At 46.9% G+C, this 18,220-nt stretch overlaps 1 protein-coding gene across 1 annotated transcript in view; it reads left to right on the forward strand.

Annotated features, from left to right (window-relative positions):
• The first annotated feature begins 10,669 nt into the window (after positions 1-10,669).
• The window catches only part of LOC134434140 (serine/threonine-protein kinase pim-1-like), a 54,061-nt gene continuing 46,510 nt past the window's right edge, over positions 10,670-18,220 (forward strand). Inside the window, exon 1 of the mRNA XM_063182831.1 lies at positions 10,670-10,753. Within this exon, the coding sequence (XP_063038901.1) occupies positions 10,670-10,753 (84 nt within the window). The remainder of the gene's footprint in view (positions 10,754-18,220) is intronic.

Here is an 18,220-nt window from a genome sequence, read left to right on the forward strand (position 1 = left end):
TTTAAAAGGGTTTAAAGGAAAATTTTATTAAAAATAAATTTAACAGCAAAAGGTAGTAAGAATAAAATAAACTCTTTAGAGCACTTTTTTATTCTCTACAACTTTTTCTTTTTACTGACAATGTAAAGAATGTAAACTTAAAATTTCTACTTAATTTACTGTTTGTAGAATACTCTTTTTTTTCGTTTAATTCTAAAATGTTGTAAAGATGAGTTGTTTAAAGGTAACAGTTTTTATTATTTACTTCTAATTTTTTTTTTTTTATCTCTAGGAATAGAGGTCTTCTCTTGGGGATACTGGATTACTTTTTTCCCTTGCTTAATCCTCTGAATGAAACTACAGTTATTTTAACATTTGTATACTTTAGTATGGAAGTTTTTGTTTGATATTAATTTGAATTCATGTTTTTAGTTTTATGTGTAATAAAAGAAAAGAGCTTTTTCTTTAGAGTTTACAAGAGGGTTTTAGTTTTAAGATTAAGGTATTTTTTCTTCTTTTTTATTTGAGTGTTAATTACTTCTTTACTGATTTTCATAATTTAATATTTGTTTTTATATGCTTGCATTTTGGGGTTTTCTTATACTTGACGGAGGATTGAAGTATTGAAAGGACTAATACCTCACCTGCCAGTAACTTATGGTGGAAGTTGTGGTTGGACTCTGTTAGGATTGGTTTTATGGTTTGTTTTTGGGTTTTTTTGTGTTTAATTTTAGTTGTAGGAGTATTTTGTATGGGTTGCAGGTTGTAGAGGTTTATGATTTGAAAGGTGTTGGGGGAAGGGGACTTGATGGTAAGATTTTAATAGGTGTGGCTACCTTTGTTGTGGTTAGGGTTTTGTAGAACCTTTCTTTTTCCTGTTTGGTAGTTGTTGGGGTTTAGTTTGGTTAGAATGGGGCCAATGGGGGGGCAGCCTGGGGGGTTGGGGGGAAGGGGCTCAGGCCACGGCAGGGTTAATTTGGTTTGGTTTGGTTTGGTTTGGTTTGGTTTGGTTTGGTTTGGTTTGGTTGAGATGGGAGCCAGGGCCAGGCCCCGCTGCATTTTATTGACTGGAAAAGAAAGAGGAGGTTCCTGGGTGTTTTCATCTTTAACAAATGTGTTTCCCAGAGCATGTTCAGTATCTTTAACAGATGGTCAGTTGCACAAAAAGTTTTGAATTGCTTTTTAAAATTCTTCTCATGTCAAACTATGACAGACTTTCAATCCAAAAAAACCACATCTCAAAGCATTGACTTGGCCCATTCAACTTCACAAACTCTATGCCTGTTCAATTAAATGTTAATCAAAATTTGCAGGAGCACAGAAAAAGAAGACTCAGAAAGAGAGAAAGACAAAAAAGATATAGAGAGGCACACACAGAGCTACCAACTCCTGGATTCCAGTGGTGTTCAGATGGAAATTCCAAGAGGAGGTAGGGTCAAGATGGGTGCTTGTCTTGTGGTCAGCCTTCAATATCCCTTGGTCTTCATGAGCCCTTCCCCCAGCTGGGCCTTGGGCTCATTTGGTCCCTCAGGAGCTGGGCTGGGGGCTCCAGAGGTGGCCATGGAGCATTGCCTGTGCTGTGCCAGGGACGACAGCCTGCAGGGACAGAAACGCAGGGCAGGGACACCATGGGACAGCCTGGGCTGCACAGGGCACAGGGATAGGCAGCAGCTTCAAGACAGCCCTTCCAGAGCCAACTTGGGCAGCACTTTGGCCATGGCTGCTGGGCCTGGGCCTGAGGCCACGAGGGGACAAGTGACCCTTGCAGGGCTGGGGCCTCATTGCCTCCTTGTCCCTGCTCAGCAGCCTGGCAGGGGCCGCCCCATGCTCCTGCCCTTGCCATTGCACATCCCCACATGCCAGTGCCCATCCTGGGAAGAGCCCTGAGCAAGGAGGGAGGGACAGGATCTGCCTGGCCAGGGCCTGGGGCTCAGGCCTTGGCCCTTTGCATTCCTGAAACACATCCAGGTGTGCTCAGCACCAGAGACACCATTGCCTTGTTTGTCCCCAGCTGCCATCACTGCCTTCAGTGTTCTGGTCTGCCTGGAACCTGGGGACACTTTCCCAGTTGTGTCCTCGACAGGAATCTCTTCAAAGTGCAAGAAACTTCAGCATTTCAATGTAACTGAGTTCTTGAGTGTTTTGTGACATCACTGAGGGAGCTGTGACATCACAGAGTAGGATGTGAGGCAATAGAGCCGACTCTGCCATCATAAAGTGTTAATCTGTGGCATCAAATATTGGTTTGTGACATCAACAGATGGGTGTGCAACATCAGAGATCAGGCTGTGACCTCACAGAACACACTGTGACATCACAGAAAAGACAGTGACATCACATGGTGACTTTATGACATCACAGTGTCATCTATGACATCACAGAGATGGCTGTATCACATCACAGGGTGACGTCTCAGATGACTGTGTGACATCACAGGAGCTGTGCGAGGTCCCTGGGCAGGTCACTCTGCCCCGGCCCCCCTCACAGTTCCCCCCAGAGCAGTCCAACCCTGCTCGTGCACAGCGGGGTCCCCTGTCCCTCCGGGTCCCCCCGGCCCCGGCCCCGGCCCCGCAGCCTCCCCCAGAGGAGCTTCCATGAGATCGACCCCAGAGCCTGACACGGGGACGGGGGGACGGCGCCCTGGGGGTGGCACAGGGGGACAGGGACCCCCCGGCAGCGTCCCCATGTCCCCCAGGGCCAGAGCCTGGGCCAGGGCTCCTTCACCCTGTTATAAACGAGGGCTTGAGAGCGCTGAAAATATCCCTAGCAAGGGAGCAGCAAAAACCACATTAAATATTTAAGGACAGCAGCACAAAGTTCCTTGGCAAGAGTCACTCTGCTCCTGACTGGACACTTCAGGCACACCAAGGAAACAAAGCAACAACAAAACCAAACCAAATCCAGGCAATCAAACCAGAAATGAACTGAGAACTGTCCCTGTGTGTGTGTGACACATGGGAAGTGAGGGCAAGGATGAAAGGAATACGGCCCAAAAGGTTAAAAGAGCTGAAACTTTACAGGACTTAACCTTAACTGATACCTTCAACTTAACAATCTAGCAAAAGAACAGAGCTTTACCTTACTTACAACCTATGACTTAGCAATCTAACAGAGGAATAACACTTAACAATATTCAACTTAACTTATATTCAACATAAAAACTTAGCAAAAGAAAAACTCTTAGCAGCATTTAGCTTAGCTTAGACTTCGTGACTTAACCTCACTTACAGGCCTGACTGAGTCAGCTATCCAAGGCACTCAAGCCCCTCAGGGAGCAGCATTTCTGCCACATTTCCCCAGCACAGGCACTCCTGTGTGCACACAGACACAAAGAGTCAGTGCTAGGCACCTGTGAGCAATTCCCCTGAGGGCAGGCAATGCTCACTGTGGATCCTTTGGCATCTCCCCGGCAGGCAAAGGGTTGAGCCTGGAGGAGGGGGGGCAGATCGGCCAAGGCTCCATCATTGTTCCGGATCCCCGAGTGCAGCAAACGGGAGAGTTCCCAGCTGGGAGAGGCCCCACTCAGAGGGAGTCGCTGGCCCAGGAGAGCTCCAAGGACTCCTTTTGGAGCGCTGTTTGCAGGGCCCCAAGAGAGGGGCTTCAGTCCCAGCAATGGCTCATCCTGGCCGCACTTGGCATCAACTGCTTTCTTTGGCAGGGTGAGAACAGGGATGTTATGCCACTCAGGGAACACAAACAGGTCCCAGAGCTGCTCCTACAGAAACCAGGAGCTGGTTGGGCAGCAGCAGTGCCTGGAGCAGACAGTGTTTGTGATGAGCTGCAGAGGAGCTCAGCCCAGGGGTTGTTGGCCAAGGCCGAGGCCCAAGGAGCATTTCTCAGCTGGCAGGGCGGCCTGAGAAGGGCAGGGGGGAATGCAGCAGCACAGGGCCTATGGAACCAAGGGACCATTGTGACACTGTGGGGCCTTATGAGACCAAGGGACGTTTGTGACACTGTGGGGCCTCATGGAATCATGGAGAGCACTGTGACATTGCTGGACCTCATGGAACCAAGGGGACTGTACTGACACTGTGTGGCTCCATGGAATGTAGGGATCATTGTGACACTGAGAGGCCCCATCAAACCAAGGGTCCATTGCGACACCGTGGGGCCTCATGGAACTGTGGAGAACATTATGACACTTTAGAGTGTCATGGAACCAAGGGACCCATTGTGATACTGCGAGACTCCGTGGAGCCAAAAGTCCATTGTGACATTGCAAGGCCTCATGGAACCATGGAGAGACCATTAGGACACTTCACAGCCTCATGGAAACAAGGGCACGTAGTGACACTGAGGAGACTCATGGGATCATGGAGAACATTGTGACACTGTGAGGCCCCATGGAATTGGCAAAGCATTGTGACTCTGTGAGTCCTCATGGAACCAGTGATAACATTGTGACCCTGGGGGTCCCCACAGAATCAAGAGCACCATTATGATACGGTGGGGCCTCATGAAACCACGAGGCCTTTGTGACACTGCAGGGCTGCATGGAACCAAAGGTCCATTGTGACACTGCAGGACCTCGTGTCATCAGTGCTCCATTGTGACACTGTGCAACAAAAGGAGACCATTGTGACGCTGCAGGGCTGCATGGAACCAAAGCTCCAGGGTGACACAGAAGGGTCTCCTGTCATCAATCGTCCGTTGTGACACTCTTGAGTCAAAGGAGACCATTGTGACTCCGCAAACCCCCAAGGTCCAAAGGTCCATTGTGACATTCAGGGCTCATGGAACAGAATAGTCACATGTTACTGTGGGGTCTGGGGAACCACAGAGACCATTGTGACACTGCGAGGCCTCATGGAATCATTTGGACCATTCTGACACTTGGGGCCTTCTGGAACCTGGGGGCCACTTTGACATTGTGCAACTCCACTGAACCAAGGGTCCATTATGACACTGCTGGACCCCATGGAATCAAGGCACCATTGTGACATTATGGGGCCTCTTAAAAACAAGGAGACACAGAGCATGTCTGACTGGTTTGGCCTTCCATGGACTGCCTGACTGGTCCAACTGACCTTGGCATGTTGAGGGTCGCTTCTCATCTGCTAATGAAACACTGGGGCTTCATGCTTTCCTTCCCAATGGAAAAGAACTGTCCTTCTCCTCCAGGCACCCATGGCCAGAATTGGGATTTCACATCCAAATTTCCTTATATCCAGGGATTGTTCCCATAGCATATTGCCAGGACAAGTCTGTCTTGCATTGGTTTTACAAGGGTCACCTCCCATCTGTCTCCAAAACATTGGGGAAGGCTCTGCACTTTCCTTCCCATGGGAAAGAATTGTCCTGCTTCTCTAGGTGCCCATGGCTGAGATTGGATTTCCACCTCCAAAATTCCCTACACCCAAAGATAGCTCCCAGACAAAATATGTCATTTCTGAAAAGTCTGGATGGCCTTGGCCTACTGAGGCTCTCACCTGCCTTCCAAACACTGGGGCTCTGTGATTTCCTTCCTATGGGAAAGAACTGTACTTCTTGGCCAGGTGCCCATGCCCAGAATTGGGGTTCCACCTCCAACACAGCCTGTTGTGACAGACTGGAGGAGATTGTTGGCTGGAAATATTTCATGTGTGGGGGAGGAAGTGGGGGTAGGTCCAGCCTTGCCCTGCCCTGTGACCCCAGCGCTGCCCTGCCTGGAACCCCAAAGCCCCCAGAGCCTCTATCCCAGCCCAGCAATGGCTGCCAGTCCCTGGCACAGCACAGGCAATGCTCCACAGCCACCTCTGGAGCCCCCAGCCCAGCTCCTGAGGGACCAAATGAGCCCAAGTCCCACCTGGGGGAAGGGCCCAGGAAGACCAAGGGGTATTTAAGCCTGATCACAAGGCAAGTACACATCTTGACCCTACCTCCTCTTGGATTTTCCATCTGAACACCACTGGAATCCAGGAGTTGGTAGCTCTGTGTGTGCCTCTCTGTATCTTTTTTGTCTTTCTGTCTTTCTGTGTCTTCTTCTTCTGTTTCTCTTGCAAATTTTGATTAACATTTAATTGAACAGGCATAGAGTTTGTGAAGTTGAATGGGCCAAGTCAATGATTTGAGAAGAATTTTCTGTTGGTTGAATGTCTGTTGTAGTTTGACATGAGAAGAATTTTAAAAAGTAATACAAAATTTTTGTGTAACTGAAAATCTGTTAAACCACTAAGATACTGAACACGCCTCTGTGAAACACAAATGTTAAAGATGAAAAAACCCAGGAACCTCCTCTTTTTTTCCCAGTCAACAAAGAAGCAGCAGGCCCTGGCCCCAGCCCCCATCTCAACCAAACCAACCCAAACCAAACGAAACCAAACCAATTCAACCCAACCCAACCCAACCCAACCCAACCAAGCCAAACCAAACCAAACCAAACCAAACCAAACCAAACCAAACCAAACCAAACCAAACCAAACCAAACCAAACCAAACCAAACAAACCAAACCAAGCAACTCTGCCACGGGCTGAGCCCCTTCCCACCTCCCCAGGCTGCCCCCTGCCCCCCCCAATCGGCCTCGTTCTAATTAAACCAAACGTCAACAACTACCAAACAGGAAAACAGGAGAGGCTACAAACCCCTAACCAGAACAAAGCCAGTCACAGCTATTAAAATCTTACCATCAAGTCCCCTCCCCGCAAGACAATTAAAACACAAAACTCTTACAACCTACAACACACACAAATTCAACCCTAGAACTAAAGTTAAACAAAAAACCCCACAAAAATGAACCATAAAACCAATCCTAACCCAACCACAACTTCAACCACAAGCTACTGGCAGGTCAGGTCTTAATCCTTTCAATACTTCAGTCCTCCCTCGAGTAAAAGAAAAACAAAATGCAAGCATGTAAAAAACAAACATAAAACCATAAAAATCAGTAAAGAAGAAATTAAATCCCAAAAAACCTATTTTTCATTAAAATACATAAAACTAATAAAAAATTTCAAATTAATATCAAAGAAAAACCTCCATGCTAAAAGAAAAGAATTATTAAAATAACTGTAATAACATAAAAAGTTTAAACAGGGGAAAAAAAAGTAATCCAGTATTCCCAAGAGAAGATCTGTATTCCAAGAGATAAAAATAATTTTAAAAGTAAATTATGATCACTTTTACCTGTAAAGAACTATTTTTAAAACAATACCCCATAAGTCAACATGGCCCATCAACAAGCTGTAAAAAACCTTCTGGCAATAAAAATAACTTCACAATAACAAAGTCCCCCAGACCACTGTTATCCATGACAAAATTAAGAACCAGATAAAAAGCTATTTTTTCCTCTTGTAAAAGAATCTGCATAACCTTAACAAGAAAAACTTCTCTCCCAAAGTAAACTAAAAAAAGACTATTCTAGAAATAGTAAATAACTAGAAATTTTAAGTTTAGTTTCTTTACATTGCCAGTAAAAAAAAGTTGTAAAAAAAAGTGTTCTAAAGAGCTTATTTTAATTATTGCTACATTTTTTCTTTTAGTTACTTTTAATAAAATTTTCTTTCTACCATTTAAAAATATTAAGCCTACTTTACCTTTCTCACAATCCTCTCTCACAACAAAAAAAATACATAAATAATTAATTGACAATAAAACCCAACACACTCATCAATACGCTAATTAAGAAATCTCAAGATTAGAAAAATCTTGAATAAACAAACCAACAACAATGTCATAATAAACGTTTTGTCAAAGTTTCTCTGATTTTGTCAAGTTCCCAGTAAAGGCTGTTTTATAGTTTTGAGCTCCTAAGAACCTCTTGATGGTACTTCTCCAGTGAGTTCAACTCAGAGCACATAACTGTAATTCCTTTAGAATGTCTCCTTAAAAGAGTTTTCTTGGGGAATGGGAGTCAGGGCTTGTGTGTCCTGCTTGGCACAGCCCAGGCAGGGCTTTCCCAGCCACATTCCACACTCCATTTCCCAGCTGGAGCCGCTGCTGCCTCTGAGTTGTGCTGCCCCAGCCCCAGGGACGCTCTCCTTGTCTGCCCATTCCCCCACGGTCTCTGGGCAGGGATGGCCTCAGTGGAGGCTGCTGACATCCTCAGCACCTTGGAGGCTGCTGCTGAATTTTCCTGCTCCAGAGGCTTGTTCAGCCTTCAGCTCTTGAGTGCAGGAATTCAGTGTCCCAGGGCTCATTGACATTCAGAACACCTGAACAAGCCAAGCCTCTGGGAATAATCTGATCTCAGTTTTCAAATCATTTGTAGTTAATTCAACAGATCTCAGTAGTATATCCAAACTGAATGCAATATATTTTAAAATGAGTGACAAAACATATTTTATGGTCTTGTGATTTTTTTTCCTGTTAATTCATTAAAATGTGCAATCTCCAATTGACACTGACTCCAAGTACTGCTCCAGAGGCTTGTTCAGCCTTCAGCTCTTCAGTGCAGGAATTCAGTGTCCCAGGGCTCATTAACATTCAGAACACCTTAACAAGCCAAGCCTCTGGGGACAATTTTATTTCAGTTTCCATATCTTGTGTGGTTAACAAAGAGAGATTTCAGAAGTGCATTCAACTGAATATATTCTATTTAAAAATACAGTGAGAAAACATTTTTTAGATCCTATTTAGTTGTTTGGGTTTTTTTTCCCCTGTTAATAGCAATCTACAATTGACTTTGAATCCAAGTACCTTCTCATGTAGTTGGAACAGATAAGAAAATCAAGATTGTGACGTTTTTCACAGGGGTTCTTGGATGACGGAAGAGATGAGGATCTGACTCCATGTTTCAGAAGGCTTGATTTATTATATTATGATATATAATTCATTAAAACTATATAAAATAATAGCAGAAAATATTTCATCAGAAGGCTTAGGTAAGAAGAGAAAAGAAAGAAATTATAACAAAGGTTTGTGGCTCGAGCTCCGTGTCCAAGCCAGCAGGGCTGTGATTGGCCATTAATTACACACAACTACATGAGACTAATCACAGATCTGCATGTTGCCTTCCACAGCAGCAGATAATCATTGTTTACATTTGGTTCCTGAGGTCTCTCAGCTTTTCAGGAGGAAAAATCCTAAAGAAAGGATTTTTCATAAAAGTTCTCTGCGACATAAGACCCTTCATGGCTGACAATCAATCAGACTCTGTCCCTACACCCACCCCACCATTTCCCCCATCCAAGCCCTGGCACTCAGAGCAGCCTTGTGCAAATCTGAGCTCCCTCCAGCCCAGGCTGCACCTGCGGCTTTCAGCTCCTTGGCTCCAACTCCCACCTGCTTTCCTTGGAGAAGGAGTTGCCCGAGACACAGAGGGATGTTCATTTCTTGTCAGCCAACAAAGACAAGGGAATGCACAGCTCCATCAAATGCCAAAATCATTCCTCTGCAAGGTATTAAATCCACTTTGCACAGCAGACATCTCAGAGCAATGGAAAACACCTTCTGTGCCCAGCACAGATCCCAACAGATCCTCCCGTGCAAACCCTCCCTGCCCCAATTCTGCCCAGATTTGCTCTTTGCACACACAAGTCACAGGCTGAATTCAGGAGCTCCCTCCATACCCAGAGGGAGTAAAAAGAGAGAAAGGAGATGAAGAGCTCTCCTGCACAGAGCCAAGGTCCAAGTGCCCCTGCACTGGGAGCCACAACTCTTCAGGTTTGTGTGCTTTGCGCTCAGGGCCTGGTGATACTCAGAGACACAGAAAGGTTTCTTGCCAAAAACCAGAAGTTGAACATTTGAACAGTTTAATAACCATCACAGCTCTTCCCTCGGATCTCTGGGATGTCCCAGCACCATCTGACATGTCCACCATTCCCCACGGATTGTTGTATAGCAAGAGTTATTGACAAAGACATAAGAAATGGTAATTCCATGATAGATATAAACACAATTAGGATGCTGTCTACTGTGATATTTATTTAAACTTCAGAAAGATTTGACAACTCCCTGATGTTCAAAGCATGAAACGAGTCAGTTGAGAGGTACTTGAATGACCAGAGAGCATCTGGATGAGAAAATCTGGGAGCGATGGAAAGGACATAGATGCAGCTGCTCTAAATGAAGAGATGTTCTTAGACAGGGCCATTTCAACAGGACAGCTGGAAACACCTGAAGGGAAGGGGTGATTAAATATTAGAGTGAATGTTTGTGGCAAAGGCAGAGGGGAAGATGAGTATTTCTTCTCCTGCCATCAGAAGAAGAATCCAGCACATCCAGGAAATTCCTTTTCCAGGAGAGAAAATGTCTACATTTCTCAAAAGTTCTCAAAAGACCCAGAAAATAAAGATTTGCTTCTATATTATGGAACTAACAGGTATTAACACCTGTGCCTCTTTCCAGGCAGACATCAGCTGTGTGCCCATGAACAGGCAATGCCACTTGTGCCCTGAGGTGCCCAGTTGGGATTGGATCTCTCAGAGAGCACCTGAGGGAGAGCAGAGCACTTTGCAAGCTGTAGGGCCCTGACAGCCCCGCAGGGCCCCTGTCCCGTCAACATCTGCTCTGATCCAGTCTGAAACAGGGCCCAGCATGGTGCTGGGATCATCAGAGAGCTGAGGTGCCTTAACCCACATACGGTCTATGAACTCTCGGAATGGAGAAAATTTGGGGATATACTATGGGAAGCAGTGTTAGAAGATGATAAGTCAGCAAAGAAACCGAGCAAGCCATGGCGGGTGATATACAATACACTTCAGCATGTCTCTGAGTGCAAAGCAGCAGCTGCGGCTCAGGGCAGCTGCAGGGCTGTGCCGCTCCGAACTCGGCATGGGCGCAGCGACGGTAGCGGCGGCAGCCGCGGGGGGAACGACCCGACCAGCGGTGGCTGCAGTGGAGTCAGCCTGCCAGCGAGTAAGCAAAGAGCCCAGCGCGGGGGGGTTCGCCCGCTCCGACACACCCGCCGCGGGACTGGAGCGCTTTTTCAAGCGGGAGCGCTTCTCCCTCCGCCCTGCAGCGGGCAAAAGCTACAGTTTGAGATCTAACAGCCGTAATGAATCTGACTCTTGTCAACAAAAGAAAGATTCCTAGTACAATTAAGAGACCAGTGATAACAAACAAACGACACCAAGGACCATTGCACCAGCATTTCTCACCTAAGTTAGAAAAACCCTTTTGTTTTTCCTAGCAGAGACTGTGAAAGACAAATCAGCGAAGTGAATGCGGGAGTCAAATTTGGGCCGAATTGGCTCAGCACTCGTTATGCTGTCTTAAAATCACCTGTATTAACAGAGACTTTAAACATCAGAATCACAGACTTTAATCGGTGGAACATTAAACTCTGAAATTATATTTTGAAAAACTTAAAAATGTTAAAAATGTGTTAAAGTGGTTGTAGAAGTAAGATGTAATGAGTGTGGTTTTTGGATTTTTTAAGCTTTGTTTAGATGTGATAAATGTAAAAGCAAGCACTGAATTCAAAAGAATTTCTCCACAGGTATACCTTGAAAAAAAACTTTTTATGTTTAAGTGCATTTAAGTATAAAAATGCTGCAGCAAATACGTGAATAAACTTGTTTTAGTTTAGTATTTTGGAATCAGGCCTGTAAGTAAGTTATAGTCAATGCTATATTCTCTTTCTATAGTAAGTTTTATTTGTTACTAAGTAGTTTAAGATAAATTATCTATTAAGTGCCGTTAAATGTTAAATATTGTTAAGGTTTAGTTTTGTTAAGTTTAAATGTTTTAAGTATTTTAATTCTAGGTACTATTAAGTTTAAGTGACGTTTGATAGATTTATGCTTTTATGATAGACGTTTATTTTATGACTTGTGTGCAAAGTGTTCTTGTGTGAACATCAGAGAAACTTTAGTTAAAGGAGACAATCAGAAGCATTTGTGAGTAAAGCTGTTCCTGTTTGAAGCATATCTGCTGTTTGAGAATAGAAAGCAAACTTACGAGACAATAAATGCAGGTGAAACCTCCGCACATGTTACGCCTTTAGCTTATTTTTGTAGGTTGTATTAGCACACCTGAGTTTGGTTTGAGCCTTGTAGCACATAGAATTCTTTTTGTATCTGTTATATAGCATATCCTATAAATAGTGACAGCCTTTTTGGTTTGTTTCCCTGGCTTAGATCCCTTGTAAGAGAGAAACCTTGCTAGCTGAGAACACTGTTTGAAATACTGTTTAGTTGTTAGAATTGCCTGTTTTTGTGTTGCGAAGAGTGTGACACAGTTAGCCCATAGAATTTTGCTTTTCATAAAAAATAAAAACAGGGGAGATGTTGGGAAATTTAGGAGGCTGGAGATTGGAAAAGTACAAAACTGTGGCTAATTCCAAGTCCTGCACCTGTGAGATAGCGTGTCCTTGGGCCTAGCTGTAGTAGGATAACAAATAGTGAAAGAGACATGAGAAAAGAGAGATGTAAACCCTAAGGAATGAGGAAGAGTTCATGGAATAGTTTAACCAATAGATTGCTTGGATTGCAGAATATTCATAAGCTTATTATTTGCTGGATAAGTGTTTGATGCTTTCTTCAATAAACTGGACCTGTGATGAACCACCTGGTGTCCTGGTCTCCTTCCTACGACAGAACCCCATAACCACATGACCGTGATGGACCTCCATAACCCCATAACCTTGATGGACCTCCATAACCACATCACCCTGATGGACCCCCATAACCACATGGCCTTGATGGACCCCGAGGACCTTGATGGACCCCCATGACCCTGATTGACCCCAATAACCACATAACCTTGATGGATCCCCATAACCCCATGACCCTGATGGAACTCCATAACCCCATGATCCTGCTGAGCCACCATGACCTTGATGGACCCTCATGACCCTGATGGACCCCCATGACCCTGATGGACCCCCATAACCCCATAGCCTTGATGGACCTCCATAACCGCATGACCCTGATGGACCCCCATAACCACATGGCCCTGATGGAACCCCATAACACCATGACCCTGGTTACTCCCATGATCTTGATGGACCCCCATAACCACATGACCCCATAATCCTGATGGACCCCCATAACCACATGTCCCTGTGCGGGATGTCCCTGTGCGGGATGTCCATGTGCGGGATGTCCCTGTGCGGGATGTCCCTGTGTGGGATGTCCCTGTGCAGGATGTCCCTGGGAGGGATGTCCCTGTGTGGGACGTCCCTGTGTGAGATGTCCGCATGCGGCGTGAAGCCACCGGCCCCCCACAGGAACACCCGGGGCAGCTGGGCCACCACCAGGAGCAGCGCGTCACCTGCCAGGACGGGGTGGCAGGACACGGGGGACAAGCCTGGGGGAGAGGGGACACGAGTGAGGAGACCTTGGAGACCTTGGAGATGTTGCAGATGTTGGGGTGATTGGGACCTTGGGGACATTGGAAAACCTTGGGGACATTGGAGATGTATGCACATTGGGGACATTGGGGACATTGGAGATATTGGGGTGATGGGGACACTGGAGACCTTGGGGACATTGGGATGATGGGGACCTTGGGCACACTGGAGATGTTGGGGTGATGTGGACATTGGAGATGTTGGGGTGATGGGGACATTGGAGAACCTTGGGGACATTGGGATGATGGGGACCTTGGGCACACTGGAGATGTTGGGGTGATGGGGACATTGGAACACTGGGGACATTGGAGATTTTGGGGACCTTAGAGACCTTGGGGACATTGGGCATGTTGGGGTGATGGGGACCTTGGGAATCATGGAGATTTTGGGGACCTTTGGGACATTGGAGATGTTGGGGAGCTTGGGGACATTGGAGATGTTGGGGACCTTTGGGATTTTGGGGACGTTGGGAACCTTGGAGATGTTGGGGTGATGGGACCTTGGGGATACTGGGGACATTGGAGACCTTGGGACATTGGAGACAGCTGGGGACCTTTGGGACCTTGGGAATATGGAGGACATTGGGGACATTGGAGATGTTGGGGTGATGGGGCCTCGGGGACTTCAGAGACGTTGGGGACCTTTGAGGGCAATGGGGACATTGGGGACCTTGGGGACATTGGGGTGATGGGGACCTTGGGGACATTGGGGCTTTGGGACATTGGAGAACATTGGGGACCTTTGGGACCTTGGGAATATGGAGGGTGTTGGGACCCTTGGAGATGTTGGGGTGACGGGACCTTGGGGACATTGGAGATGTTGGGGTGATGGCATATTACCATGCCTGAGTGGGTCGCAGCTGGTGATAGAGAGACGGTGAATCTTGTATCTTGATCAGAAGGCTTGATTTATTAAGATATTATATATAATACATTATTACTATACTAATAGAATATAGAGAGAGGTTTGCAGAGCAGCTAGGCTAGCTAAGAATAGATAGAAAAGAATCTATAACAAAGTTGTGGCCAAGGACTCAGTCCCCTAGCTTGCACTTGTGATTGGCTTTTAATTATAAACATAGGAAATGAGCCAATCAAGGTGTCCCTGTTGCATTCCACAGCAGCTGATAATAATTGTTTACCTTGTCTTCTGAAGCCTCTGGCCTCCAGAAGACGCAGAAATCTGAAAGAAAGGATTTCTGTGGAGAAATGTCTGCGACATCTCACCTTTCTAAATTGTATAAAATAAAAGAAAAATGCTGATGTGGAATGAACAGGAAATTTCTTCACCTATAAAATATAGAATACTAACAATTCACTAAAACAATCCTACAATATAAGAAAAATGCCAAAAACAATGCAAAGAAAATTGAAGTCCATGCAGCTGAGTTTCAGGAGCAGTCCAAGAGCCGAAGTTGTTTCCCTTGGAATATCTGAGAGTCCTTTTGGTCCTGAAACAGACTTCTGCAAAAGAGTTCCATCAATAGCCATCAAAAACCACCGACAGTCTTAATACAATTTTAAACAATTTAAAAAATTTGAAACCATTTGAACAATTTTGGAATGTCCTTTCTGGCCCTTCAATGCTTCAGCGCTTCAGAGCTGCTGCCCGCTATTTTCAATCTTTTTTATTTAATTTTAATTTTTTTTTTTTTTGATCGAAAACAAAAGAGCAGCAGCCAGCCGAGCAGAGCAGTGCCAGAGAAGGAAAGGCCCTGGGGGCCCTGGCCCATGATGGACCAGGAACCCCAAAACTGGCTCACAAAGGGGGACCAGGACCGGTAGGAGAAACCAGAGTCCCCAAAATCACAAGGAGGCCAAATGAGGGCCCTGGCCCAGGAACCATCTGAGCCCAACGTCCCAGGCCAAACCCATAAGGAAGGCTCTGCATATCCACAGGCCTGAACCCTGCTGCCAGCACAATGGCAGCACGGGTAGTGAGACGCTTCCTTTCCCCAATACCACTGAGGCATGCCAGCAGTGAGGAAGTAGAAGCTGCCCTGAGAATCTTCATCTCGGGTCTGGGAATGTTTGTTTCCCACAGCAAACCAGCTATGGTCTCCTCCAACTGTGCCCTCTCCCTCTGCAATGCATCGGGTTTGTCTCTCATCCGCCCCGTGGCATCATCCCCATCCCCTCCGGGCTGGGGATCAGAGGCAGAACTCTCTGGATGCACCTGCCCCCACATGCCACTAGGGCACAAGAGAGGCGGCGGCCTCCATGGGACAATCCCCGAAAAACCACCCCCCAAACCGCCGAGAATGCTGATCTTAAAAACAGGCAGCTGGACTGCCGCAACAGTCAGCTGGCGGGCAGCCCCCGCTCCACGGAAGGAGAGACGCCCCGCCAGGGGGACCCCTGCTTTGCACACATCATGCTGGGGAGCCGTATTCCATGGCGTATCCCAGCCTTTCCATGATCCCCCACTGCAGGAGAATCTCTGCTTTCCTGTAAGATCTCCAGTGCAGAGCTGGTTCCCACCACCCCCTTGTGCCAGCTGAATTTCCTGCTGACAGAATTAGTCACTTCTGCATCTGGTTTGTCCAGTTGGACAGAGCACAGTCACTGTCTAAAAATACATTGTGTGGCTTAGAGCAGCCAGTCCGGGATGGTCCGAGCTAGAACAAGCAGCCGGTTCCAGGGCAGTCTCTGACGCCCACACGGAGGGCAGAGCCTCCGACAACGGCAGAGCCGCTGGGATGGCCAGTGGAAGCAGCGAGGGGGGAGCCGGAACTGGGGAGGGAACCGTGCTGATCGTGGGATATGCCGCAGGCTGCTCTGAGGGTCCCGCAGGTTCAGCGCGGTTTTCTACCGCTGACTCTGGGGTCCGCTGTGGAGGCGCAGTCGCAGTCTCCGTCGCAGCGCAAACAGGCAGCAGCGGAGCCGGGAGAAGCGGTGGAGCGTCGCTGTTGCTTAGCAACAGGTCAATCGCCGAAAGTGCTGTCTCTTCTGCCTTCTCCGACACAGGCTCTGGCGGGGGCGGGGAGGCCGGTGAAACCGAGGGCAGGACCTCCTGGAGTGACGGCTCTGGCAGGGCCGTGGAGGAAACCTCAGAGACCGGTGCCGCCCCCATGTCTGAAGGCGGAGTCTGAGAGGCCGGCTGTGGCTTGAGCAGCCACTCCCATCCCCCCGGAGAGAGAGAAGGGGGGGAAGGAGAAAACTCCATCTGAGCATGATCCGGAGCAAGAGTAAAAAAAACTTCTTCGTGCCGCGAAGTTTCAGCCCCCCCGCCGCGAAGCAGGGGGGGGTAAAAAGCCCAAATTCATCACCCACGGGGTCTTCTGCCAAGGGCGGTGGAAACGGAGCCTGGCTATAACAATTAGAGATCCATTGAAAACAAGCTGCTCTGCGCTTCAGGACTGGGAAAAGCTTTATAAATGCTGGGTAGATGGAAGGCAACACGCGTCCCTGACTGTAGACGCGCTGGATAATCGAGTCCATGCACTCCCAGACAAAAACATCTAAAGCGTACAGGACATCAGTAAAGAACCCAAAAAGCTTTGCCCATAGAAAGAATTCATAGATATCTGTTTCTGACAAAAGGAAACCGTCTTCCCTGCACCAATGTTTCCAGAGGGCCATGAATTTCTTCTCTGAAGGAGTAAAACGAACCACGTACTTCAAAGGGTATCTCCCCCATATAAACAGCCATAATTTTATCGCGGTTGAACCCTCAGGGATAGAAAAGTGAACAGTACCTTTTTCAAAAGTCCAGCTTGGTCTGGCCAGCTCTGCAGGTATGCTGCTTTGTCTACCATGTTTCCTGAAGGTTTTTCAGAAGAAGGTTCTGTTGTGGTCAGCCTTGGCTGTGAACTCTGTCCAAATCAGGATTTTCAGTTCTTCAGCTCCTGGCTTGAATCCACTTCTGTGGTCACTTCAAAGCAACCATCAAATGCTACACATACAGGATTTTTACCCAGTGCAGCAATTTGCTCCTCTGGTCTTATTAGATTAATTTTTGCTCTTACACGAGGGGTTACCGCGCCTGAGTGGGCGCTGCTGGTGAGAGAGAGACTGTGAATCTTGTTTCTTGATCAGAAGGCTTATTTATTATGATATTATATATAATACATTATTACTATACTAAATAGAATATAGAGAGAGGTTTGCAGAGCAGCTAGACTAGCTAAGAAAAGAATAGAAAGAATCTCTAACAAAGTTGTGGCCAAGGACTAAGTCCCCTAGCTTGCACTGGTGATTGACCCTTAAGTATAAACATAGGAAATGAGCCAATCAAGGTGTCCCTGTTGCATTCCACAGCAACTGATAATAATTGTTTACCTTCTCTTCGGAGGCCTCTGGCCTCCTGAAGACGCAGAAATCTGAAAGAAAGGATTTCTGTGGAGAAATGTCTGCGACAGGGCTGTGTGACCAGGACATCAAGGACGTGGATTATCCAGGTCACTGTAGCCTGGATTGGGTTGGCCAGGGCAGGAAAGATGTCTGGCAGCTGGAGCTGGGTCTGGGAAGGGCCTCCAAGGTGGGGCTGGAGCCCTTGTGCTGTGAGCAGAGGCTGAAGGAGCTGGGCTTGTCCAGCCTGGAGCAGGGGAGGCTGAGGGGCTCCTCATGCCAGCCTGGCAGTGCCAGCCAGGAGGGGATGGAGAACACAGAGCCAGGCTCTTCACAGGGGGCCTGGTGGGAGACAAAAGCCTATGGGTGGTAGGGGAAAGAGGGGAGATCAGCCTGGGCATGAGGAGATGAAATGAGTCAGGCTGGTTTCAGCATTTCCTCAACACTAAAAGCAGCCTGACTTCCCTTCTCCATCCACCACTGAGAGCTTTGCAAATCAGGAATTGTTCAGGCTGTTTTATCCCCACTTCCAGACGAGGATCCTGATACAACAACTTAACTCTATTTATATCTATCACAGAACCATATATTTCTAAAATTAATTTTAGTATGGAAATCACTTGTGTATGGTGGACATGTCAGACACTGCTGGGACATTGCATATGGCTCAGGGAAAAGCGTGGTCGTTATTGAATTGTATCCTGTTCAACCAGAGTCTCTTCACCATGAAGAGAAACTTCC

The sequence above is a fragment of the Melospiza melodia genome, unplaced genomic scaffold (genome assembly GCF_035770615.1).
Source record: "Melospiza melodia melodia isolate bMelMel2 unplaced genomic scaffold, bMelMel2.pri scaffold_32, whole genome shotgun sequence".
NCBI lineage: Eukaryota > Metazoa > Chordata > Aves > Passeriformes > Passerellidae > Melospiza > Melospiza melodia.